The 26,662-nt window shown below is 38.8% G+C and overlaps 1 protein-coding gene across 3 annotated transcripts in view; it reads right to left on the reverse strand.

The window, feature by feature from the left end:
• Nucleotides 1-2,311: 2,311 nt before the first annotated feature.
• Ppp1r9a (protein phosphatase 1 regulatory subunit 9A) overlaps nt 2,312-26,662 on the reverse strand; it is a 282,034-nt gene continuing 257,683 nt past the window's right edge. Inside the window, exons 16-22 of one of the 3 annotated variants that reach the window (XM_074064723.1) lie at nt 25,050-25,137; nt 24,868-24,951; nt 14,649-14,847; nt 12,449-12,568; nt 11,614-11,637; nt 10,328-10,510; nt 2,312-8,957 (exon numbers count right to left, since the gene is read on the reverse strand). In XM_074064723.1, coding sequence (XP_073920824.1) covers nt 8,745-8,957; nt 10,328-10,510; nt 11,614-11,637; nt 12,449-12,568; nt 14,649-14,847; nt 24,868-24,951; nt 25,050-25,137 — 911 coding nt within the window. In that variant the 3' untranslated portion in view covers nt 2,312-8,744. The remainder of the gene's footprint in view (nt 8,958-10,327; nt 10,511-11,613; nt 11,638-12,448; nt 12,569-14,648; nt 14,848-24,867; nt 24,952-25,049; nt 25,138-26,662) is intronic. The other 2 variants (XM_074064721.1, XM_074064722.1) reach the window with 2 other exon arrangements.

Consider the following 26,662-nt stretch of genomic DNA (forward strand, 5'->3'; position numbering starts at 1 on the left):
CGCACTTGCTTTTTTTGTTCAGAAAACAGGAGGGTCACCACACCAGTCCTCAAAAAGTCCTCAATAATGGACGCCAGGTCATGCACTGGAAAACTACAAGTGTCCCACAAAGTCCCCCTCAGCTTCAGGCACACCTCCTTAGTGAAGCCATTTTAAAAATTATTATCATATTATTGTTGTACTGGGGGTACAATGTAACATTTACAGTTCTTACAATATATCATACTTGAATTCACCCCCTCCATCATTCTCCTTGATCTCCCTCCCCCATTCCTGGGATAGTTTAAAAAGAGTTCATGTTTCCATTTTCAAACACAAGTACCTAATACTTTCACCATATTCACCCTCTTTCACCCTTTCCTTATATCCTCCTCCCTCCCACTGCTATGAACTCCCAGACAGGACCTGTTTTATCTTCCTGTTTTCCATTTTTGAAAAAAAAAGGTCTTTTTGTTTAAGACAGCTATCTAGGGAGTTTCATTTTGACATTTCCATGTGCATATGTATTAGAACCCAAATTGGTTCATCTGTTCCACCTTAGTCTCCTTCTTATGGTGATTTTAACACGTTGAAAAATTGTATCATCATTCATGTATGCAGAGTAGATCAACCATATTCACCTTCTTCATTTCCTTCTTTTACCCTCCCGTTAGTGACCTCCCCTTAGAGTGACCTGTTTTTCATAATACTGCTTTATTTAGGAAATAGTAAATGAAACTATCCCCATGTTCTGTTTACTCTGGTCATTTCAATCCTCCTGTAACAATGGCATGTAGGAAAATCTTAGAATTCTTGGGGAGGTTGTCCCCAAGAAAATTATGATTTCTATTATCTACGCACAAATTGTGCATTTTAGTTTCATTGAGCTGGATAAAGAAGGAAGTTTGCTCACTCCAATGAGGGACGCAGAATGAAACCTATAACTGACTCAGGTAATGCTAAATGTCCCCCGAAGACTGTATTGTTGTTCAGGTGGTGTCAAGGTGGTTTGTTTGGTTGTTTTCTCTTCTTTTTGGAGGCGACAAGAAAAAAATAGAAAAGTAAACAAATTTTTAAATAGAAGAAATCAACAACAGCCTTTGGTTATCTTCTGAGGGACACAACTAGGAAGAAAACATGACTTCATCACCTGGTTATGTAAACTGACATAAAGATGTTACCTTTCATTGCTTACTTGGTGTTTTGAAAATAAGACCTCAATGCTGGATTGTTTCTTAGGGACATTAAAGCAGTCATTTCAGAAATAATGTTTCTAAGGTACTTGTACAATATGAGTATGGCTTTTTGGGGAAAATGATAAATTGAGAACTGCCAACCATTTAAGACCACTGATTTAAAGGAATAAACAAAAACACTTTCCTAAGGATTCAAGTTATTTTAGTCAAGTTATTTCAAGTTGTTGAAGTGATTAATTATTCAGTGATTCTATCTACTCAGAACCCAGGAAGCTGGACCCTGAAATACTGTTGGTAACTATCAATGAGTATGGCATTTAAGAAAAACAAAACAAAACAAAAAAACAAAACTCTTTAATTTTCTTTAAGAAGAATTTTCTGAGTAGCTATCTTTCATAGCATCTTCAATAAAATGACCATATTGTTGTTATTAACAGAATAAGCAGATTCTGCCAAATAAAGCAATCTATCCAATTTCATATAGCATGTATTTACGATCACTCAATGAGCAACACACCTTGGTAAGGAATTTTTTAATACACACTCCAACAAAGAGGAAAACAGGCTTAACTCATTTATTCTCCAGTGCCCCGATCTACATTTTCCTTGACCAAAGATTAATCACAGCTGTAGATTGTGTGTGAGATAGAATGAAATTAATATTCTCCATTTATTACATCCAAGTCTTCTGAATCTTATGCCTTAGAAATAAAATCGTTCAAAATAACCCTGTGCTCTAGCATGGACTGGTTCTCTCAGCTTGCCCCTCACTATGTGAGGCTGCCTGCTTAATGGGTTTGTCATAGACCTTTCCTGGCTGATAGGTATCAGAAACCTTGATGGTGAAGCAGTGACAGGGAACAGAAAGATGGGCAAGGGAGCCCCGATCTGATCAGAGGCTTTGCTCTTTTAACTTTATGCCCAGTTCCATAATTGTGCTTTCAAATGTAGTTCTAGCTGCCAATTTACACTTCACTGGAGTTAAAATTTATTTTTAGTTTCATTTCCATGAAAAATGTGCACTTTGCTCTTGATTGATAGATATGTTTTGACAGTTAGTACAGGTTTACCCAGTCAAGGCTTGTTTTAGTAGAAGGTGAAAATGGAAGAGGGAAAAAAAAAATGACTTCGACAGATCTCTGTATTTCTCTTTTTATTGCATTCGTTGTCTAACAACAATAATACTCATTGGCAAGAAATTTATTTACACTAACAAATGAAATTTAATCACAGGTATTTTTAGATTGGTTAGAAAACAAAGGACCACTGTTATAATTTGCTTTGAATGCCTTTGAAAACCAAACCAAAGGGCAAGGAATGTCATTTGAAACAGTACATATTAACCAAGCACAAGAGAGCAATTCAGACGTGGCACTATTGTCTCTTCCATGCAAATGATCAGACATCAAAATGTACAAATGAAAAGTTTTAGGTAACATGCTACCCACACTTATCAGATTCAAAATGATTTTCAAACAACTTTTTTCCCTTAGTGATATATAAAGAAAGGTGAAAATAAATCAGATTCTTACAGTTGAACAGAATTTTATTCTCATTTTTCAGCTGCCCAGTCTACTAGTGGTTTAATTGCAACACCACTGAAAAATACAAAAGCAGTAGATATGATATCAAACAATATTGAAGAAAGCATATGCATAGATATTTAAGGAATTCCACTAAGCACTAAATAAATTTGATGTTTTGGAGGTGTCATCTAGCTGGAGGGTCTCTTCCTACTTTTTTAAAGGTTAATTTTAAGTATCTCCGGCCAACTGTTTTTTCACAAACGAATGATTAAACCCTTAACAGAAAGCCTAGGTGTGTGAATAAAAGAGCTGAAAGAAATAGAAGTGCACACCTTCCAACAACATGCACTCATAACCACTTGCATTATTTTTGGTGACAACCAAAATACCGTTATTCAGAACAAGTAAATAAATGGTCGTGTGATGGCAACATTGCCACCAGAGAGCCGATAGTGAGGACGTAAGCATTGCAGCTGCTGATTATCTCACTTTAGAAGCGTGAGTCAGTGCACAATAACACAGTGCAAATTTTAGCCAAGGAAACTATAGTCTGCAGTTGAAAATGCCCAAAGCTGCATATCTTCTGCGCTTTAACTCAAAAATGTGCAATCTTGACATCGAAGCATTAACCAAACACTTGAGGAACTGTTATCTTACTAAAATATCAAGTATCTAATAAATCAATTTTACCAAAATATATAAACATGTAGAAGGATAAGTGCATTTAACAGGAATAAAGAAAACCTCTTAAAGTCTATGAGCCATTCGATGTATATACAACATTAAAAGTGGCAGTAAGGCTATGACTACAGCTCAGGATCCTAACTGACATACCAAGTTCCATATACAGTATTTTTATGCCATGTGATTGCAGTGTACACCTGTGTGTAAGGTGGAAGATATATTCACACACATGTTGTTCTGGACATCTACACGAGTAGCATGCACACTATTGAGAAATTGCCTATCGTTCTCTTATTCCTTATCTCTTACTCATTGATGGTTGAATCCCTACTGGTTTTGGGGTTGGGTGGAGCCAAGGGTTGGGAAGCATCTTGTTCTTTCCTTCCCTACTCTGAGCATCTGGAAATAGGTGTCACAGGCTGTGCTTTGGTGCTCACATATCTAAATCTTCAAATAACCATTTTCTCCACAAACCCAAACAGATACCCAAATACAAGCACATAAGGACCGGCTGTCTACTATGAATAGAACTTGTTTTGATTTTTTCGGGAAAATTTTATTCTCTAGGTCTTTTCTTTTGGGTGTCTCAGTTCTATGTTGCTATTTCGAGCTATTAAAATATGTTTTGCTTGGTGTTATTTTTTCCCAGTGTTTTGGATCCAGACTAAATTTCCTTAGATTTTACATATTCAAGACAATGCCAATAAAATTTGCAGACACAGCCAGGCTGGTTTTCAGGAGTGTAGCTCTGTAGCACATTCAGATTTCTGGTAACACTGCTCTCCTATAAATCTGCTTTCACAGATTTCCTGTAACAATCCTCACGCCATCATAATGAGAACAATTCTGGTAGAAAATACAGAAATTTTACTTCTGGACCTCATCCTTAAATGCTTAGCTTTAGAATTGTGCACAGGTAGATCTTTGGTTAAAGGTATTAGAAAAGATGAGAATGCAGGGCTTTTCAGGGAGCAGTGGTGTAGGTGACACGAATCCTAGTGACCACTGTCCTCCAAAGGGAAATGCCCCTTGTCTCCAGCTCTGTTGGGAGTACTTTTTGCTCCTCAAGTGGAGTTTGGCAAGTCTTAACTATCTCAGTGTAATGAGAAGGCTATCGCATACCCAAAGTATATAGGTCTCTTTTAGAACTGTTAGAACTCCTTCCTCCAGAATTTTCTCGAACACTGCTGTTATCATCAATGGTCATCTTGAAGTTTAGTCTATTTAACCTTTCATGCTTATAAATTAAGTAGAACATCTGCATGAATGCAAAATTCCATTTACCTTTTATAAAATGTAATTTTCAAGCACGCATTACTTCTATTGCACAAAGAACCTAGAAAAGAATTCTTTGTCTTCAGCAAAAACTATGAAGGTTGAGTTGCTACATTTAACATCCTGTGGCCATTCTTATAGCTTGGACCTGGAGTATTTCAGAATTACCAGACTGACTATAGGGTTATAGGTAGTGGTAAGAGTTTTCACTTTTCCTCTTGCAAAGTGACACAAGCTGAGTATTCCCATTTTGTGCCAATTGGAAGCTGAATTTGGCATTAGCACCTATCATACTGTAATCATGAACTGTTGTTTCTAAAAGGGTGCATGAGGAAGGGAAGGTAGAACTCCAGCTAAATGGTGATGGTCAAAATAACTTTATTGTCATGAAAGAAAAGGTTGACTTTCAGGCTCAGAAGGCTGAAAATCACGTTCTTCCTCATATATGGATTATAGACCTAAAACAAATGCAGTAATATTATTGGACATGGGTCACACACTAAGGGGAGAATGTGCACAGCAGGAATAGAGAAAGGGAAGGAAACCTAAAACTTGAATGTGGTTGATGTGCTCACTGTAGAGGAGCAAATATAGTAATTTTAAACTGGCAGAGGTCACTATGGGAAGGCGTCCAGGAAGCAGCAAAGAGTTCTGATAGAGATGAACCAATGTGGCTTGCAATACACATGTGCATGGAAGCAATGCTAGGAATCTCTCTGTATAGCTAGCTTTATCTCAAACTAGCAAGAACTCTATGTCTTTCTTATTATCTCTTATGTTTTCAACAAAATTGGAGAACAAGTGGGTGGAACAGATTCTGCCTGGAAGTGGGTGGGGGGAGATGGCCCAAACAACATATATACATGAGTAAATGTAAAAGTGATAAAAAAAGAAAGGGTGGGCTTGGGCTTTATCAGAGGGTTAAAATGGATGAAGTGTGGTTTCTGCCCTAATTGAACACTGAAGAACACTTTTGATTTAGGAAAAAAAAAAGAAAGGAAGGAAAGGAGGGAGGGAGGGAAGGAAAGAAGGAAGGTGGGAAAGGGAGGGAAAAGGAGGGAGGAAGGAAGGAAGAAGGAAAGGAAGGAAGGAACGAAGGAACGAAGGAGGGAAGGGAAAAGAAAAGAATGAGAAAAGTGTTACTTCATTGTGAGTTACTCTAAAGGAGATAGTCTTGAGCAAAGTAATCTGCAACAAAGTTCATCAGTAGAAACCCTGATCCAGATGAGGCTCCTAAAATCCTACTTACAGCTTAGCCTCACCATATACCCTCTCCCTCCAAGGCATTACTGATACCCCAAAACACTTTAGGCTATTGTTGGAGTCCTACTGAACTGTCCTTTACTGGAATATAGCTCCTAGTAGCCGGATGCTTACTTTCATTCATTTTCTGGTAATAAAAAGTGCGACGTCTTTAGAGTTCATGAAGCAAAGATTGTGTGGGAAAGTGTCTGAACACGGAAAGCTACTAGCATTGAAGTAGGAATTCTTATCATGCACTGCAGTTGATAAAGAAATAACAGAACAAGATGCTCACAACATCTGAGGTCCTTCACTTTTTTTCACACACTTGTATTGGTCAGTTTACATTTTATCCCTTGTCGGACAACCCAATCAAGTTCCTTTTAGAATCTCAGAAGTTTTTAAGTAATAATGTTAAAACAACTCACTCATACCTAAAATTACTATAATTTAATTTAAAAAATCAAGATAGTAATAATAAACTAAATGATCTGAGGAATTAGAATTTGATTTTTAACACTGTCAGTTGGACAATGATCTAATAGTGAGGTGTAGAAATAATGTTGTAGTAAACAATACTCCTAAAACATTTAAGAAAATGCAATATAATAGACCATAAATTATGGGTGGAGACAGACTTACAGACATTTCCAATATGTACATTCATTTTCACATATTGCCAAAGTGTAAACATAACTTAAAATAATCATCCTTCAATTTCCAATCTTGAAATGAATATAGTGAAACTTCCAGTGGGATCCAGTTACTCTTAAACTTCTAAAGAAAAGCAAAAATGGCAAAAGTTTACAATAGCAAGCACTAGTATAACCAGATTTTACTAATTTAGAGTTCTAGCATTAGAAAAGTTCTGCTGATTTCTTGTGAGAGTAATAAACAGCCAAGCACAAGCCATCTGAGATATTAACAGGTACCCATGGCATTTTCATCATCACACCCGAGATGAAGACAGAAGAACATAATCGTGACTCTGACCACTGTGAAGCACCGTGCTTCTCGGTGTGAACATTTCTGAGAATCAATGATCTGAACCCAGTGACAAGGCTGAACTTTAAAGACAACATTCTGGACCAACAGGCCCTAAGGGAAAGAACAGGATTGTAAGGTTCTAGTTCAGACAATTCCAGAACTCAGATATTAAATAATAAAAATACAAAATAAAATCGCAATGTTACAAACAGGTGGGGTTATATGGGCAGGAGATCCCTTACATATTTGTTACCTGTAACACTCAAGATCTGTGCCCCAGGCTCTGCATACAGAACACTTCCAGTGCAGAAATGGACAGTGCTGGGCACAGAGCCAAGAACTCACGGTGGAAAGGAAGTAAAACACTTGTCCAAGAACTCATCTGGCCTCAAGTCTTACTTTGAACTTTTTCCACTGAAAAGCAGATGACCTCATTTTTAGAGCCAATGCAGCAAAAGGAACACGATATATAAGCACAAAAAGCAAAGCAAAAGACAAACAGAAAACTCTTATCATTTGAAATTTCTCAAGATGGATTTATTTTCTCCTTCTGCCCTAGGCTCCTGCTCTCCACTCAGATCGGTGAAATACTGAAATCCTTAATACTGGCTTTAAAATAAGCTTAAGTTCTTCCACTGCTAAGGTGTATCCTTAACCAAACTTTTAGCTGAGAAGTAGAAATCTCTAGTGTATGGAAGAGAAAGGCTTTTAAAAACCATTTGAAATACCTTTAAAATGTAACCGGTAGCTCTCCTTTACAGAATCATTTTGTGTGTTTAAAAAATTGGTTTTTTGGTTGAATATTATTCAAATCTAAATTTTTTTCTAATAGGTATTTCTATTTTTCTTAAGATCACATTTGTTAAAACGTTAAGTGAGCTCACTTGAGAAATTCTGACTAGAAAATATGTGAGAAGTTCCTGATTGGGTCATAGGTAGGCTGAAGATCAGCTAGAATGTCCCCAGGAGAGGAAATCCGGAAATATTGGTTTCCCTAAAAATCAATTTCCTGTTCAATTTTTTTTGGGGGGAGAAAGGACCTGTGTTGTGTTTGCTGATGTTGCTGAAATACTGAACACAGAGCGGTAGCAAAGTAAATAACAGATCCCAACATCCCATGGCTGCACTGGGTCTTTCTTTTTCAGCAATGTCTGGAGGATAAATGTTACCCTCAGACCCCAAGGTATACCCACATTCACATTCATAAGGCTCTGCTCTCTTCTGCAGTTAACACACAGCTATGATTCTTTTCTCTCTGTCTGACACCCAGCAAGCAGAACAGAACACTTGGTCTGTACCTCAGGAAGTAATGAAGTGGCTGAGTACCCATGTTTCCCCAGTGGGATTGTCTCACTGCCCTGCCATATCTGAGCGGGGCTTTTCCTCCACACTGGACTAGTCTCTGCTGCCCTCGGAGTCAGTGTGGCTCCCACAGCACAAGGCAGCTGCTTTTTTTACACAGAAAGGTGAAACTGCCCAGTTTCAGGGTCCCACACTGAAAATCCATGGTGCTCCACACCACTACCCAGGATGTGTTGTGCTCCCATGGGTGGAGTCACACTGGTTCTCCATGTGGCACAACACGCCCAACACAACACAGGATGTTGGTAGGTAGAAGAGAGAAACACAGCTACTTTGCATCTCTCACAAATGAGATTTCTAGTTTGTTAATAAACCAAAGTGGCTTGGGGCTATTTCAGGAGGTTTAAATTAAGAGTGCATTCGATTATTGCAGAAAATAAAGTCATTTGACACACAGTTCCTCAATCTGCCTAGGGCAGCATCACTCCCATCGTCAGTTTCTTCTTCATTCTCTGGAGAATGGGGCAGGAAGAGGTATCACAGGAGGAGGGTATCACTGCTCACCAGCACCCTCTGTGGCAGTGGATGTCATCTTTTCAGACTTTTTGGATTTCCTCTGCATTTGCTCTTGCTCCTTCCTCCTCAGCTTTTCTCTTTGTTTTTCCATTTTCTCTTGGGCCTTTCGAGCCTTCTCCAGAGACATCTTCATTTCCTTCAGTTTTTTTTTGACTACTGCTCGGTCCTGGGATGATGTCATTCCAAGAGCCTATGAAGAAATCATGTGCAAATTGAATTTGAAAACTAATGACTCCTCTGCTTATGATGAGGTAAATATCACAATATATTCCAGCTCATAAATAAACATAGAAGAAGGCAGAACTGAGGAAAACCAGATTATATGTGCTAAAAAAAAAATCTGTATGCACTGGGAAGGCAGGGGGTGTCCTGTGTGCTTTGTTTGTTCTTTGAAATCCCTTGCAAAGTACACCTTAGAACTCACTGAGAAAATGCTTTCCAAATTGGTAATTAATGAGTGAGTAAATGAAAAAAATGGCAAGACTCTACTCCAGCCTTTGGGCTATAGATATTTACATGCAGAAGTATTGCTGAATGCATCAATATTTTCAAAGGGTAGTAGTAAGCACCTGCTGTCACAGAGGGCTCCAAGGAGGGCAGGAAGAATCGAATAGCTTCCTTTCTGTCAATGTATTCATTTACAATGAGAACCAAAAATGTCTTTGGGGCCAGAATGCCCATGTCAGCATGACTAGCCAGTCTCTCCCTGTTGGCAGCCCTATAAAGAAAGCCTGATTATAATGAGGTTGCTCGATGAGCTTGGAATTCAGAATAAGGGGTGATGGTTGCATACTTTAAATGTTTCATGACCTTCAGAATCAACAGCAGGATGCATCCATCTCCCCAACAGGGACAGCCTTGTCAATGAGGCCTTCATATTCACAAGCTATTGATTGATCTCTAACCTTTTCAACACTGTCAAGAGAGACCCATCTACCCATCAGCCTAGCAGGGGTCTGAGGCAGTGGGGAGAGGTGGGTGGAGCTGGCTATATGCTCCTTTTGCCCTTTCTTCTACAGGGGTGGGTGCCACCTCAGTCTCTAAGAGAGATGGGTTGGACAAGTGGAAATGAGAGTGCAATGGAGGGGGAGGGAAGACATGGCCTGCATGTATTTAGAGAAGAAAGTGCAGGAGAACATCATCCCAGTTTTGGAATGGTGTGTAGGAAAGAGGAGTATGGAGGAGAAATGCATAAGGAAAGGAAGATTCATGGATCTAGTTCTTAACTCTAATGTGATGAAAAGTCTACATGGGCCATATTAAAACTCATACTGCATGGGAAGTAAGTAGAGTTAATATATGGACCATGTGTTGCCAGGTGAAGCAATGGAGCAGGTCCCTAGGTCTCCTAATCATCTGCCTACCATTTGAGTCACAACCCCTGATGGACTTTCTGAAACTTCATTTCCTACTCAGAAATAGTTCATCACCCTTTGCACTGACTATTGACAAGAATTACAGGTCAGATACACAGAGTACTCTTAGTTACTAAGACAGTTCAGGTGCTATGCGTAATACAAATTATACCCAGTAACCTAACGCAGACATATAATTCTTTACCTTAAGTTTATTTCCATCCAACTGCAGGAGCTGCTCTCCACTGATGTTTTGGGCACTGAATTCAGAAACATACTGCTCCAGATTTAGACTCATTAACCAGTGAGAAACCTGCTGCACACTCCATTCATGGACGGCTCGATTCTGACACTGACTGTGCTTGGGAGACTGTCCATCGTCAAGGATCTGGGATAGGAATGTTATGCAGTGTGGTTAAGGACCAAAATGCTATGGCTTGTAGTATGTTATCAAAAGGAATGTCTTAACCTATTAGAGCCACGTTTATATTTAAACCATAAAATGATAATGGCTCTAGTTGTGTTAAAAAGAAACATACCTGTCACCTACGTTGTTTTAGGTATATGGAAATTTAAAAATTCCCCCAAATAAAGCACCGTTATTAATGTAGGAAGTTCACTATTGAAAAAATACACTCTAATGTTGTAAGCTTTTACATTGAAACACTTATCAGATATAGAAAACAAAATTTTATAAATTGTACATGCAATGCATTACTGTATATTTGCCTTCTCATAAGGCAATAGAGTTTTATAAAAACACATTTAAAATATTGAGGTCTCTTTCACTTGGAAGAGGAGAGCATTAAGCCCTCCAGCCTTCTTAGGGGAAAATTTCACAATTATTATTTTGCTTGTGCAGCAAGAAATGAAGAAGATAGGGCAGGAATATCCATAATTACTTTTAATACACAAGGAAACTGAGTCTCAGAAAGTCTACATGATCTCTCCAAGACAACATAGCTAGTACAGGGTGGAGAGCTCAACAAGTGGTTTATTTCAAACTTCAGGCTCCGTCCACTGTAGAATATTGCTTTTAACAGTGAAGGGACGGGATGGTTTCTAGAACCACTAAGCTGAGTGATGGAGCAATGATAAGCCTTGGAGAAATGACAGGAGTCACCTTGGTGACCCAAGGCAGGAACACAGAAGAGGGATGGAGTAAGCCGAGATGAAGGCAGAAGAGATGAAAAAGAATGGTCGGTGTCAAGGTAATGGTGACGGGAGATAAATCGAGGGACTCTGGTGTGGAATTTAGATCTGCTTGATACAGGAACATCTTCTAATTAAGATGTAGACAAGAGCAGAGAGTGAGGCTATTTAACATAAGAAACTCTCCATTACAGAGGAAAGCATTCTTGTATTGTCTGATTTTTAAACAACTGCCAGGCATTCCCGTATTGTTTGGTTTTAAATCGTTTACAAGCAAAGAAGAAAACAGGTTCAAACAACACAACACAAGGCACCATACACAGCCCACTGAGAGCTCACCTCGTCATCTATCATATCCAGGCTCTGAGTGAGGAGCAACAAAGGAATCAAGAAGAAAAGGGTTATAGAAATGGACACATAACATCCACATTCCACAGTTTTAATAAGATTAAAATTATGCCAAGTTTGAACAATATGGGGAGAAAAGCTTATAATACAAGGAAAAAAGTTTTATAAAAGGAAAATAATGTTGGGATAAAGAAAAAATAAGAACAAATATTTAAATAAGGGCAAAAGTATCTTAATTACATCATTTCCTGTCCTGTCTTTGGGAACTAAGTTAATTCCTAATGTAGTTTTCTGCTTCTCTTATATGCATTTATCTCCTGGTAATTCTTGGCGGTGCTAATCTTGACCCCAGCTTCCAAGTAAGTGGTTTGCATTTTATTTTCTTTCCTTATCAGAGCTGTGCCTATTAAAATGGTTCAATCAAGGACCACATCATATTCAAAAGCATATCACAATTTGGGGGTAAGGGTGATTGTGATGGAGGTGAGGAGAAAGGGAACTGATAATTCATAAACTTCCATGTGATCTGAGTTGCTCCCCCCATTTTTTTTTTTTTTTTTGTCTCTAAGGCTCAGCTTTCCCACCATGTGTGCTTACATACATAAAGGGGTCCCTGGAAAGCTTAGAGGGTCTCAGAAACAACACTTTGCTTTCAGGTTGAGAAAGAGGGAGTGAAATCATGAAGAGTGTCTTAAAGTGTATTAAATGTAAAAACCATTCTGATGATTTTTATGTAAAATCTATTCTAAAAATATTTTCCTGGGTTAGGCCATCAGTAAAATGTATGATCAGAGAGAGAAGTTTTGTCACAGTGGCATGAAAGTACCTCATCTGATGACAGTGCTAGGGACTGAGAGAGTCCTGGTGTTTTGGGTTCTGCTCCTAAGCCACTCAGGTCTGCTGAACTGGTACTGCTGGGACTGAAGTCATCATTGAAGGTAAAATTCTGTAAAAATAAATGAAGCTCAGTGTTAAAGGTGCACAGTGAGTGAGCCGGAGGTAGGCATGTACGCAAGTCCTCAAAAGGCTCTTGCTAAGTAATCTTAGAAGAAACGCATGTTCGGTTGGGTGATGACCTTCAACTGGGCATTGGTGGGGGAGGCTGAGCCTTCTGTAGTTAACCTGGAATTCTGGGCACTTTCTCCATCTGATGAAAGGATAGGTGTGCTATAGAGAAATGATTCTTCACTTTCTCTCCAAGGCTACAGAGTTCATTATCTTCTGCAACTGCTCAGAGGAGTAGTATTAATAAGCTTATCTACGTTGAACCTTATAGTGCTGGGTAGCAGTGTTAAGTAAGAATACAAGATGCTGTGGAAAGGCTGAATTATTAGGAACAGATGGTTATTCAGATCAGGAAGGTGGCTGCAGCATCCTTGGGAAGGATGGCGTGTGGTCAGCCCTGGAAAATACTGTGAAAAGCAGCAAATCTTCTGGATGTACCCTTCATGATGATGAGTTCTGGGGAAGGGCATGGTCTGATAATATACCACTAAGTCCGTGGTGGAATACAACTCTTTCACAGTACCAGCAGACGATCAGAGAGGCTGCTGCACAGAACAGACACACATGTCTCGACCACCAACTGGGGCTAGGGAGGTGGAGTGTGTAAATAAAACTTCCTTAGAACTGCTTTAACATGCTCAATGAATATTAATCAAACAAGTTAACAATGCTACACAGTGGTATTTGTGAGAATATTTTACACCAGGTCTAGATTTTCTTCAGTGCATGATAATGACAGAATTATTCATGCAACATTTAGGTGCCTCAGATCCAACATTACAAGGCCCAAAATGGTCGATTGCTGTCCTAACATCTTTTGCTAGTAACTGTAGAATGGCTGCAGTCCCGGAACTGAACACTTGATCAATACCATCTTGTTTCATATTTCACTTTCTTAGGAATTGGACTGGTAGTTTTCCATTAGGAAACTAATGGGAGTTAGTTGGTTTTCAAGAATAAATATGGCTGGTGGAGTGGCTCAAGCAGTAGAGTGCCTGCCTAGAAAACATGAGGCCTTGAGTTCAAACCCCAGAGCTGCCAAAAAAAAAGAAAAAAAAAAAAACAAAACTGTATCAGTGACTAGAGAATTCAGTACCAAATGAATTGCTATAATTTCAGTAAAGGAGTCTTAATCTGAGCCCATCAGAGCCAGGCTAGAGGAGTGCTGAAGCAGCAGGGCATTTCACACAGAACCTCACCATTTGGTATTAACAATGGAGACGAACCCCAAGTTCCCCCAGTCAAAACCCTTTGAGCTGTTGACCTCAACAAAAGAATTAAATTCAAGTGAGATTAATTATGTTTCTGTTTGAGGAAGAAAAGCGAACACAGATAAAAAGAGACCAGACCAAACAATGTAGAAAGTTAGCCAGATGTGTTTCGATAAAATGTTAGATAAGGTTCGCAGCGTCATGCTGGAAATAACCATTGTGCATTCAAAACAAATCACAACATGCAGACAGTTCCTAACTGTGCTGAAGTCAACAAACTCGTGGCAGAATTTCAACAGCTGTTCAGCATGAACCTTTGATAGGAAAAGAAGGAATAAGTAAGCCGCTATGTCAGCCTTGGTTTGTTTTACAGAGTTTCACTTAGATGTATGGAACAGGTTTTCAGGCCCCCAATTTATCTGTTTTCCAGAAAATCTTGAAGAGCACAGAGAAATAGTTTCATAATATAATTTAAAGAATACTTAGTAAATAGATCTATCATACTGGTTCATGATTCAATATGCATCTTTCCCAGCATGGCTTAACTGTCAAACTGAGATTAAGAAGCAGTATGTGAAAAAGGCAAGCAAACCAGAGACATTTGGATCTAGACTGGACCAGTCTTAAGTGGTTAAGTGAGGCTTTCTTCTCCCCACACAGGAAACACCATGCATTGCTTATTGCAGTGTTAGGACATTGGTTCCTCGGATCCAGGACACACACACAGGTTGAGAATGCCTTCCAAAGACTGAAGAGGAGGAGGCATTTGTATTTTTCTGGTTTCTTTTTTTAATCCACGTGTTTTTCTACCTTGGACCTCGTTTTATCTGAAATTAGAGTCTCAGGAGAAGGCTGAAGGGGACTTGTAGGTGAAGGCGGGTTCCCGAAGGAATAGGATCCTTTCCGGCTTTCATTAAACCACGAGAAAGGCATGCACCGGGAGCGAGTGGAGGCCAGGGCTGCTGAGGAAGGCCTGGGTTTCCAGTTTTCCAGCCGGCCTCGGAAGATCCTGTCATGTGAAAAGAATGGGTGTGTTAGACAAAAAAAGTGCAAAAGACTTATCAAACCAAATTCTGAAAGGACTCTTAACACAGTTGGAAGTAACTTTCAGAAATTCTTCTACTTAACACAGTAAAAATGTTGTACTTTAGACTAGAACACTAATCTTAATAGCTATCTGTTTTTTGCATCTAAATAGAGTGTATGAAAATAACCAGCATTCTCAAATTGCTATTGCTACAGTGAATTTTTACTAAGTACACCTAATAAGTGTGTAGATGTGAATCAAAACCACAGAGGGTACAGTATTTCAGCGATGGCTGTCAGGTTAGCATTCCAGCATTCCTGATGTGGTGACATGTCAGTGTCTCACCACTGTCCAGCAGCATTAGCACATAACCAGCATTCTTCCTGCCCTCCTCTGGACTCATGTAGCCACTGTCTATGACTTCAGAAAATGACACATTTAAATAATTTGAACGATTCAGAGTTTAGGTAGCTTATTGGTTCTTCGCTGTGATCTTAGCATGTTTTCACAGGATGAGCACGAGGAGATTCAAAGTTCTGCAGAGCCCTCTTGGAGGTCCAGGGCTTACCACCTCCTCCCTATGTGGTGTCATACTTCACAGCCTTCTATCTCCACCTGTGAAAGGTGGTATTTTTATGTACCACATATGTGATTGTTAAGAATTAAAAAGATAACATCCATGACAGTTTTGAAAACTATTAAACTGTAAAAGTCTATGTCTACAGCTTAACATATAAAGGATTTGGGACTGGGTGTGGTGGTGCACACCTGTAATCCCAGCTACTTGGGAAGCAGAGGTGGGAGGATTGAGTTCAAGGCTAATCTGGGCAAAAAAGTAACAAGATTCTATCTCAAAATGCAAGGTGGGCCTGGTGGTGCACATCTGTGAATCTCAGCTAAGTGGGAGGCACCCATCAGAGGCCACCCCAGGCAAAAACACAAGACCCTATCTGAAAAATAAACTAAAGCAAAAAGGTCTGAGGGTGTGACTCAGGTGGTAGAGCACTTGTCTAACATGTGTAAGGTTTTAAATGCAAACCCCAGTATGGCCAAGAAAAAAAATAAAAGCAAAAGATACAAAGGCATTTGAGAAACACAGTATGAAAATGGATGTTTTCCTTTGTGTAGTACTTTTATATTTGTATTTATCTTTCAGTTAAGTGAAAAATAATTGTCAGGAGCCACAGAAGAAGAGGGGTGCACATGCATCCCGGAAGTGGTCAGTTTCCATGTGTCCAAATGATATTTTTGGGATGCCTATTATTTTCTAGCTGTTGATATCATGGCAACAAGATTCCCTTTCAATTAAAAGTGCCTCAACACCATAGCTTAGCTAGACAACTTCTGTCCTACATAGATACCAAATTTCATTCTCCTCACATCTCATTTCAAATATATTTTGAAATACATCTCAAATTGATGTAAGTAGCATGACTCCTAAGAATTCTGGTTTATTTCTAAATATTCATTATGAGAACAAAATTAGACAGTAAGTGTAAAAAGAACTTGTAAACTGAGACTGGGCATGGTGGCTCATACCTGTAATCCCAGTTAGTTAGGAGGCAGATGCTCCAGTTTGAGGTCAGCCTGGGCAAAAAGTTCGTGAGCACTCATCTCAACTAATAGCTGTGCACAATGGCATGTGTACCTGTGACCCTAGCTACATGGAAGTTAGGAGGAGGATCATGGTTTGAGGCCAACCCTGGGCAAAAACACAAGACTCTACCTAAAAAATAATAAGAGCAAAAAAGAGCTGAGGGCATGGCTCAGGTGGTAGTGTCTGCCCTGAGTTTAAACCCAGTACTGCCAAAAAAAATCTTATAAACTGTAACATGATACACAGATGTAAAGGGATTATATGACTACAAAAGTAAAGAGCAAAGCCTATGAAATTTCGGTAAAATATTGCTATCAGCAGATTGGGTGAATAAAATTTTGGTCACATCAAAGATTTCAGAAGATCTGGAATTTAATAGTGCATTTCTTTAAAAAAAAAGGGGGGGGGGAGGAGGACTCTAAGGATAAATAGACAAAGACCAACCAGAAACATGTCTACCTTCAATCATCCTGAAATTTAACTAAAGAAAATTGTATACTTAAATGTATTTACTTAACATCACAAGACAGGTGCAGTGGTACATAACCACCCAGAAAGTGTGCTGGCAGAGGCAGTCTGGTCTCTGGAAGGAGCACTTTTTATTCCTTGGCCATGATCAGGGCAGTATTTCTCAAGCAAGCCTAGTAAGACTATCTGGTACAGCTGTTCAGATTCAGGTCTTGGCCACTCAGATTTAATGCATTAGAATTTACAGGAGGAGAGGGGGAGGAGTTGACTTGGAATCTGTATTTTATACAGGTCTGAGCTATCTCTTTAAAGGTTCAAATACCTTTATTTATTAATATCATCCTGAATGCAGATATAACTTTCTGGAACAGAGCACATCATTATTTACTGACAGAAAACTGCTGCACTGGTTTCTCATCCCAATTCCCCAGGGTGAAACCATGAGAAACAGATGTCATTCCCATTATGGTCTATGCTGAGGTGAAGAACTCTAAAAATATAAATCTGGACAGTTACCGAGGAAAGGCATGGCTGTCCTCCTTGTCCCTCTGAGACAGGGAGAGAAATCTTACCTCCTGGGCAAGGTCCTTCCACTTGGGAAGGACCTTGGGTTCTTGCCCTGTAGAGTGTAAAAATACACCTCCAGGAGGAAGATAAGACTCCATCTTTAAAGCCTTGGGATAGCTTCCAGGAACTTTGCCTTTGCTCTGCCTCCTCATGCCCGGGGAGGTAAAATCTCTCAAGCTCTTTATCTATCCAGTTATCATTTAACTTCCAAGACTTGTCTGTTAGTTAGGTCCCACATTCCAGTAAAAACACTCAGAATACTCTGTGCAGAAACATAAAAACATGTTCTCCTATACTGTCATAATTGGACATAATTGAAGAAAAACTGGACCTAATATCATAATCCCCTCTGACTGTAAGTTTCCAAACCAAGGCAATTTTTAAAAGAGCTCCACTCATAATCTCAGTAAAGTATGGTAGTGCTTAAAAAGATGACTACTGTATTAGAGTTTATGACCAGGCCATGATAACTTTATCCTACTCCCAAGTGAACTGTATTGCAACAGTGCTTTTAGAACTACCACCACTGTCTTTAAAAGAAAAAGGCAGGAAGTAAGAATATTGTTTCCTAATTATCATTTTCTTGCTTTATTTGAAAAAGACTTTTGATGGTCCAAAACCTAGCCAGAAAACATTTGAAAAAAACCTGAATGCCAAAAAAATCTAATTAAACTCCTTCATAAAATTGCCTCTGTCAGAAAAATATTCAAGACTAGTGATTCTATGTGGATCAGTATACGAGCACTGAGAACAGCCTAGAAGCAATGTCATTTTTCTACCTTTCAGAGAATGAGGCCATGGATTCCCAGCCTCTGCTGATAGCCAGATACTTTCTTTCTGCAACCTTACACACCAAGATATGGGACAGATGGAAGAAGAGTCAGATAGAAAGCACAGACAGTCCAATTCCAAAGAGATGACCACTGCCTCCATACCTGCAAACCACCGGGTTCTAGAGAATTTGAAGAGTGTTTTCTAGTTCCCCATGAGGCCTGGCTCTGATTTTCCTGGGGCTGTCCCCTACCTCCCTCTTTTCTTTTCTGTGACTTTAAAACTCCGTGACTGATATAGCTGATCCCTATGTGCTTCCTGGTATCCTTGAAGAACTAAAGAGTGCCATGGTTCTATTTGCTTGGGCCTTGAGTAAAGAACATTCACTTTAAAAAGGAATGCTCTATTAAGTTAAAATTACAGATTTATCAGCCTACCAGACATATTTTATAAAATAAACACAATTTCTTTCTGGATAAATTGAGCTCTTAGGTCTACAAAGAAACTGAAAAGATTTGGTAGTATGTATTCTATTTGACCACTGTTATAGTCCATTTCACTTCATGAAGAAGTAAAATGTTGTTTGAAATAACAAAAAGCTTCCTTCCCTCCTTTATCACCTCTACCCCTCCCTTTTTTCCTTCCTCCTTCCTTCCCTTTCTTTTTCTCTTTTTCCCCTCTCACTCTCTCCACCAAATCAAGATAGGTAGAAATGAATTCTTGATGGATCTGAAAATAATTTACAGAGGATCAAAATAGCTATGTGTTCTGGAATTCCTTCACCTTCTCTTGTAGCTGTACATTAATGTTTTGTCATTTTTTTAAGAAAAAAACACGGTTACAAATCACTGCTTCACCCCTGATTGTTTTATTGTTAGGAACTGGGAAAAACAGAGGTTTCAAATTCAGTCTTCACAGTGGTAGCATTTCCTGGCATCTAAATAGTTTATGGTTAATGACTCCATAAAGCAACTAACTCACTTACATACACTTTGACACCAATTTTTCTTGGGGCTGGCACCCCAAAATTAAGTTGCCCAGCTAAATATCCCACCACCAGGGATTTTTGTTGCTGTATTAACTCTGCATAAAGGGTGTATGTGAAGTATTCTGACTCTGATTGGATGTTATCAAAATATCATTTAGAGTTCACACACTGTCAAAACAGAGAGTATTAAGGAATCCAGGATGCAAATAGACTGTAAAGAAGTTAAATGGAGAAAGATAGTTGCAACCAGAGGAAGGGTTGCATACTTCCGCTTCCATTAGATGAAGTAATTCTGCAGGGCCCTAATCCACCGAGGAGAATGAGGTTGTAAAGCCAGCCCCACCTAAAGGGAACCTGGACACCCTTGTGGGTAACAGTTGGGAGAAATGTGGCCCAGGACCCAGAGGACTGGTCTAAATCTCTGATGAATACCCAACAGTCCGTGAGAGACAGTCACTGTAGAGGGCTCAACCTCAACTCTCTGGAAATGATGAAACTACCCACAACCACCACTGGAGGGCTTAAATGCAACAGCAAAAGGAGTGTGTAAGCTATACTCTCAAAACATAAATGCTAACTTTAGGACCAATAAATATAGTGCTTTGGTAGTGAAGAAAGTTGGTGCTTTTAGAAATCTGTTACTAAAATGTGTTTATTGATTCTATCTTAAAGTTTCACTTTATTTTATTATTTCTGGTGCTAATCACACACACTACCACTGAGCTACACCCCTGGCCCTCTTTGCTACATTTTAAAATTCATTAAAACTCACTTTAATAATCTAAAACTCATTTTAGGTTTGTGTTTTGAATGTATAAAGTTAACCTCATTGATAAGAAGAATGAGATGTTAGATTTAAAATGAGACAGTTATAGATTTAAAATGAGACGTTTTCTTAAGCATGGAGTGTTTGCTTGTTAGGAATGTAAGCATGTTAGGTTTCAGGAATGTGAAATACTTGAAATGAAAACTGACATTAAGTTGATAAGGGCAGCTAAAAATGGGACAGTCATAGGGTGAACAAGTCTGCTCTCCTAGGGCTGAGCTAACACTATTCAAGTATACTGCATGTGTACATAAGAAGACAGCATAATGAAACCCACCAACCACTGAAAAGGAGGGGAAAGACGGAGAGAGCAATGGGAATGTAGGAGGGAGGGGTTAACTTGTTCAAGGATCATCACAACGAAATGCCCCAAATTATTAATGTATGATGACTCAAAAATAAAATTAAAAAAAAAGGCAGAGGTGATGTTTTCTATTCACCCACATGTGCATCTCAATCCCAACTCTGCTGATAGGCACGGTGAATTCATGAATAGGGCAGATCTGCCCTTGAGGTACTTGTCATAGGATACAATCTCAATCTCACTGTCATACCATGATTTATTTAAAGCCTCTGAAAGAAATATCATCTATGAAGGATTGCCTGAAGTATAATCCATAGAGCCTATTCATTCTTCAAGATATTACAAAAGTTATCCTTGGATGAACAAGGCTGCCAGAAAAATATGGATGAGGAATTGTTTGTTTTACCTCCCTCCTAACCAACTTGCCTTAAATATAAATAATGATAATAATAGTCCTTCATACTTATTAAGGAATTAAAATGTATTCAATGTGACCTCCTCAATCTTTCCAACAACCTAAAGAGTGTGGAATGTGTATATGTGTGAGTATGTCTCCACTCACAAAGATAAGTGGCAGATCTTGGATTTGAACTCAGGTTCATAACCATTTGACATTATGTTCTTAGCTTTCACTTCTGTACTTACTATGAAGGTATTCTTGGAAATGATGTAGTTTAAGGCACCAACCTTACTTTTTGCTTTATCTTATTTTTCCATATTAAATTTACTTTTAAAATAAAGTATATTGTTGTAAAGTACATACTTTTGTGTGTAGACAAATTATTTTTGGAAGAATAGAATATAAATAAATGAAAGAATAAACAAATGAATGCATGCTAATTTATAACCAACTGAATAATGAGTTAGAAATCAAAGGCAGATTTGTTTTTCAAAGACTCATATAGATCAACACCATCCAGTAAAAACATAGGTGAATCACATGTGTAAATGAAAATTTTCTAGCAGCCACATGAAAAATTGTAGGCAAAATTAATTTTAATAGTGTGTTTTATCTAATCCTCCAATCCAAAATATTATATTAACATATGAGCAGTATTATAAAAAGAATAAGATATTTCACTTTTTTGCGGGGGGGAAAGGCATGGACACAGAGTCTTGCTATGAACTCCAAGCTGACCTGGAATTCACTATGTAGCCAAGACTAGCCTTGAACTCTCAATCCTCCTGCTTCAGCCTCTCAAGTAATGGGATTATAGGCATGTACCTTACACCTGGCTCATTTTTTTTTTCATACTAGGTCTCTGAATTTAGCATGCATTTTCTCTTACAGTACATCTCATTGTAGACTAGCTCAGTGTCTATATCTGACTAGACACTATTAGACAGAGTACACAGAGTTGAATGAAGGGTTAGACGCCAGGCAGTTTTTGTCCAACCCACTTTTTTTTATTGTTGTTAGGATACCAAGATGACTTACCTATGGAAAAGTCAGGACTACTGTCTTGGATTCCAGCTCAGTGTTCATTCCATGGTTCACACTTTCAAGGTGAATGGAAATTCACTTCCACAGAGGACAGCCATCTCTCTTCCCTATCACTTTTCCAGTATACCACCATCTACTCTTGTCTGACATAAATACATTTGCTCCCAGGGCTTTCTTCTCAGTGATGAAACTGGGTGCTATTTCACTGACATCAGGGGTCCCCTATTCTCAAGTTCAGGAATGGATGTTACCCGACCCTTTGGTGTGCTCTTCAAGGGGTGAACAAGCTCTGGACCCCAATGCTCCCTGCGTTTGTCAACTGCTGTGCTGTCTGTGCGATCAGAATGTGGACTGAGCACATGTTTGAGAAGGGATAGAGCCTAATCATATTTCCTTGTTGGGTTATTTATTGTGATCATTGTCCTCATCCATTTTCTTTATCTGTCTCACGTTGGTCATGTATTGGAACCATATGTCTCCACAAGGAACACAGTAAATTCTATTCTGTGGGGAGGAAAAAACTAAAACCTAGACCAGATTCAGTGAAAATGTCTCTTCAAAATTTAATTGCCACAGGTTATATAACTGACAGGTGACCTCACTAGATACTAACAACCTAATAAGAACTGGATGGAAAGCCTATAAGACAAGACTATTAACTCTTTCCTATGATCCTTTTCTCTTTTATTTCTGAGACAGCCACATAGGGGTGAGAGATCCATTCTTGACTCATCTCTGTAACTGTGTTGTGACCCTCCCTGCAGTTGGTTATGCTTGTATCCCCACCTACTTGTGTCCCCCACCTGTTTGCCCTTTGAAACCAACTCATCTGCATCAAACCCCTACTGTTCTTCAGAGACCCTGCTTCATGAAGTTCTGGGCCCATTATCAACTCACATAGGAGAAAAGAGGCTATCATTAGATTACCCAATTACTCTGATAGCTCAAAAATTAGTTTTGAAACAGAAAAAGTCCTTCTTTTCTTGTTCTTCTATTTCAGTTATGTGAATTTCTTTCCATCCTGCCAAAATTCTACCGTAATTGCAAATAATTGTAAAAATTATGATTCTAACTGAAAACTATTTTGAAGCATTACTATACACGTGTGTGTGTGTGTGTGTGTGTGTGTGTGTGTGTGCGTGTGTGTATAACCTGGTCATATATGCTCTTATAACCTAAAACACTGCACTCTAATGGCTAAAACAGGGGGACCCAGAATTGATGTTTTACAAAGTCAGAGCAAGCTAGGTGGCTGAGCTGGTAGTCTGGCTCTAGCTCTGGCATTCATTGTGCTGGTGACAGCTACTCTTGACTCTGTGGCTTTGCCTATAGTACAGCAAGTACTCATTGCCCACCTTCAAGATGTGCTTGGTTTCTATCTGGGATTCAGCCAAACACTCTGTTCCCTGCAGGCTGCTGTGTTTGCATCTCTATTAGGTAGAACCTCAAAGGTCAGAGGTGTGACTGCCTCTTTGGCCCAGAGACCAAAGTAGGGACAGGGTCATTTCAGAAGTTTCTCTCCCACTGTGTATTTGTGCAGTTCCCGCTCTCAACCTTAAATAGTTTCATAATTTTTCTCCTGAGTTTGATAGTTCTTAGTTTTAAGGCACAAAAGAGATGTTTTATATTTCCTACTTTAAAATCACACAAAGCTAATCTGTTTTTGAGTTGCTGGTAGCTTCAGATTTACTTTATTTTTCCTGAGATTCCTTTAGTATAATGAGGGCTTTCTATCTTTTCTCCATTGAAAAGCACAAAAGAAAACTAAACTAGTAAAAGCAAATAGTTTAGAAATTCTCTGTCCTCACTCCAGACCTCATTCTTCTGTGAGGCCAAGGAGAAGGTAAATTTCTCAACAAGGTGTGGTGTCAGGAAAGAGATTGGAAAAGAAACAGCAGGGAACAACCTACAAAGTAGATACATGATCCTCAAATAATTTTAAAGTCTTTTTAGGGTTCTGTGCTTGTTTCACAGTCTGTACTATAGGGAATAATGCCAAATTGACTGTCAAAGTTTGTAAAGAAATTTAAGCATTATTAGATGGATGCATGCATAACTGGAAGTGGCACAGTGTGTTGGGAAGACATTTAAACAGGAGGCACAGCTCCATTTTGGTGTTCACTGCCAGCTGCATAATCCTGAACAAATCAATGAAATTTCTTGAAGGTGCAGCACGTCACCAGTAACATATGATGCTGCCTCCTGCTCTTCAGTGCCACCACTGGGATTGAATGAAATGGCAAATGTAAAATCACTGTGAACTTGTAAATGATGGTAGCATCACTTACTCTGGGATACCTGTTATGTGCCAAGTACTCTCATTTTACATGAGAAAACAGAGGTAAGGAAGGCTAACTAACTTGTCCAAAATTTCAAAGGTCCACATGGGAAAGCTATGACTCAGCCCAGGCAGCTGGACTTCAAAGCTTATGCTTTACTGTCTCTCCAAATAAAACCCAAGTTAAAAATTATGTAATCTCAGAATGAAATTAGGAAAACTTGACAAATGCTGTCCAAAATTCACTTTTCTATAGGAAAGTTTTTACTGAAAAGGAAGCATAGGTGATAGTGCCTGCAAAATCTATTAAAAAGCCAAGTGCAGCAAAATGTGGACATTTTTACAAGAATGTGGACAGGACAGTCCTGAAAACCAACAATGTACCTAAAAGCAAAATTACCCTCTTAGTTTTGACAAAAAGAGAAGGCATTAAATTAAGGGTTGTCAGGCAAAAAAAAAAATCTGAAATAATTTCTAAAATATCACATGGGTATGTTTGTGCTGTATTTTGATAACCATTTATTGAAACTGTTCATATGACCACAATTCTGTATTCAAGATCCAATAGATATGCCCGAGGCCAGATGAGGATATAATTAAAGAGTGATATAAACTTGTACAATTTTTCTTTCCTCTCAACTCTAAGCATAGCATTTTAGTTCAGAAATAGTGTCCCACCGTCTTTGGTTAAGTATGGAAGAGGAGGCCAGAGAGTTAAGGTATAGAAATAACTTTATGTTCTCAAACACCCACCCATACCTGCTGCCTGCAGAAAACCTATTGGCTGCTTTTTCTTTTTCTTTCCACTTCTTTCCCTTGTTCGAATCCCTTCGCAAAGGTGTCCTATAATGACAGTACACAATCAGAAAGAGGAAATTGAAATTTCCTCCTTTAATCTTCCTTTTACAGAGGGCTTGCTTTTTACATTATGAAGTGCTTACCCCAGATCCACAAACTTCTGCTTAATTTTGCCTCCTTGCACCCCCAACAAATTGGATGCCCTTAGTGATTTGGGGCATTTGGCATCATCTAGGATAGAGACATATATGAAAAAGACCAATTATTATTTTTTAAAAGTCATTAATCAAAAATCAGTACATCTCTGAGTCTAAGGTGTTTGCCTAAACTCCTAACAGTACAAGTCACAGGAAGTGCAGCCATGTGGAGGGACATTCACTTAGGCAGGAGAGGTTCTGCTGGACAAAGACTCAGTCAGTACTCATCACAAAGAGAGTTAGCTTCAAACACATTGGAACGAATGAGATAGACAAGAGTAAACACAATCACTTCATCTTCTGCTTCAAAGCATGGATTAAGATGTCTTTTCTTTTGTCCCTTCTTTGGCACCAAGAAAGGAACTTTCTTGTCTTCAAGTGCCTTGGCTCTGTCTTCCATACCTTTCTTGCCTTTTGGTTTTCATGCCTTCTGAAGAAACCCAGCCTACTCCTCTGTATCTCCAAAGCCCAGGATGGAATGTCATCTCTGAGAGTCTGGGAGATTCAAGAAGAAACTTAGTGTGAAAGTTTTCCTTTTTGAGCTCTCCCTTCGTAGTGGGATAGGGCAGAGAAGAACTTGGGGGGAGACTTCTTAAGCAGGAGCTCAGCTACAAAGTATTTATATCTTTGAGAGGTCTTTCTTGATATCTGGGTTGGAACATAAGTTGGCTGGCCTCCCATGATGCAGAAGATGCCCAAATCTCTCAGTGTTTGGAGTTGACTGATCACTACCTCCTTGAGTTATGCTGGCATTCTAAATGGTAGTGTCTTCTGGGGGATGGGGACACTCAAAATGATGCTAAAAACTAATCAGAAGAGAGGCTTTTTGAGTGGAGATCAATGTCAATATGGGGACTAGATTCCACCAGTGGCGCTTACTCCACCTTTGACAACACAGATGACTCCTAAGGCTCTACTTGTTGGGTAGCCATAATGTTGGGTGCCATGTTTCAGTACACCAATGATTAGCAAATGGTGTTTAAAATCTGATGCGTTTTTTGTGTTGGTGCCTTTCTCTATATTTTTAATTGTTTTTTTGAAAAAATCTAAGAACTATTCTGGCACAGAATGCAGAGACAACAGACCTCCTAAGATGGTGTTAAGTTAACCTTTGCTTGTGATTTTTGTTTACTTCAGGAGAAATTTATAACCACACATCTGTAAAGAATATGAAGTTCACATAAACAATGTCACTCACGAGTTCTAGTTTCTAAGCTCTTAAGCCACACAGCAAACTGACAAATAATCAAAGAATTCTTAGCAATGAGCTTTTCATAATTTTAGTTAATGATACTTAGATTACAATAATTGATTCCTTGAAATGTACATAATGAAATACAGGGGTCAGAAATTTGTGTCAAAATCCACTTCTAGCTTCCAATATTTATTATAGATATTTGCGTCATTATTCTTTGAGTAGCCATAGGTGTGACAAATACACATAAAAAGAGTCCTCAGACATGACACAGATGTCTTCTAAGGTGATTTTGCTAATGGACATTGAAAAAGAAAGTAGGATTTCAATTTTCTCAATAAAAGCCAAAGGAAAGAAAGTGCTG

Source organism: Castor canadensis, chromosome 2 (assembly GCF_047511655.1).
Source record: "Castor canadensis chromosome 2, mCasCan1.hap1v2, whole genome shotgun sequence".
Lineage (NCBI taxonomy): Eukaryota > Metazoa > Chordata > Mammalia > Rodentia > Castoridae > Castor > Castor canadensis.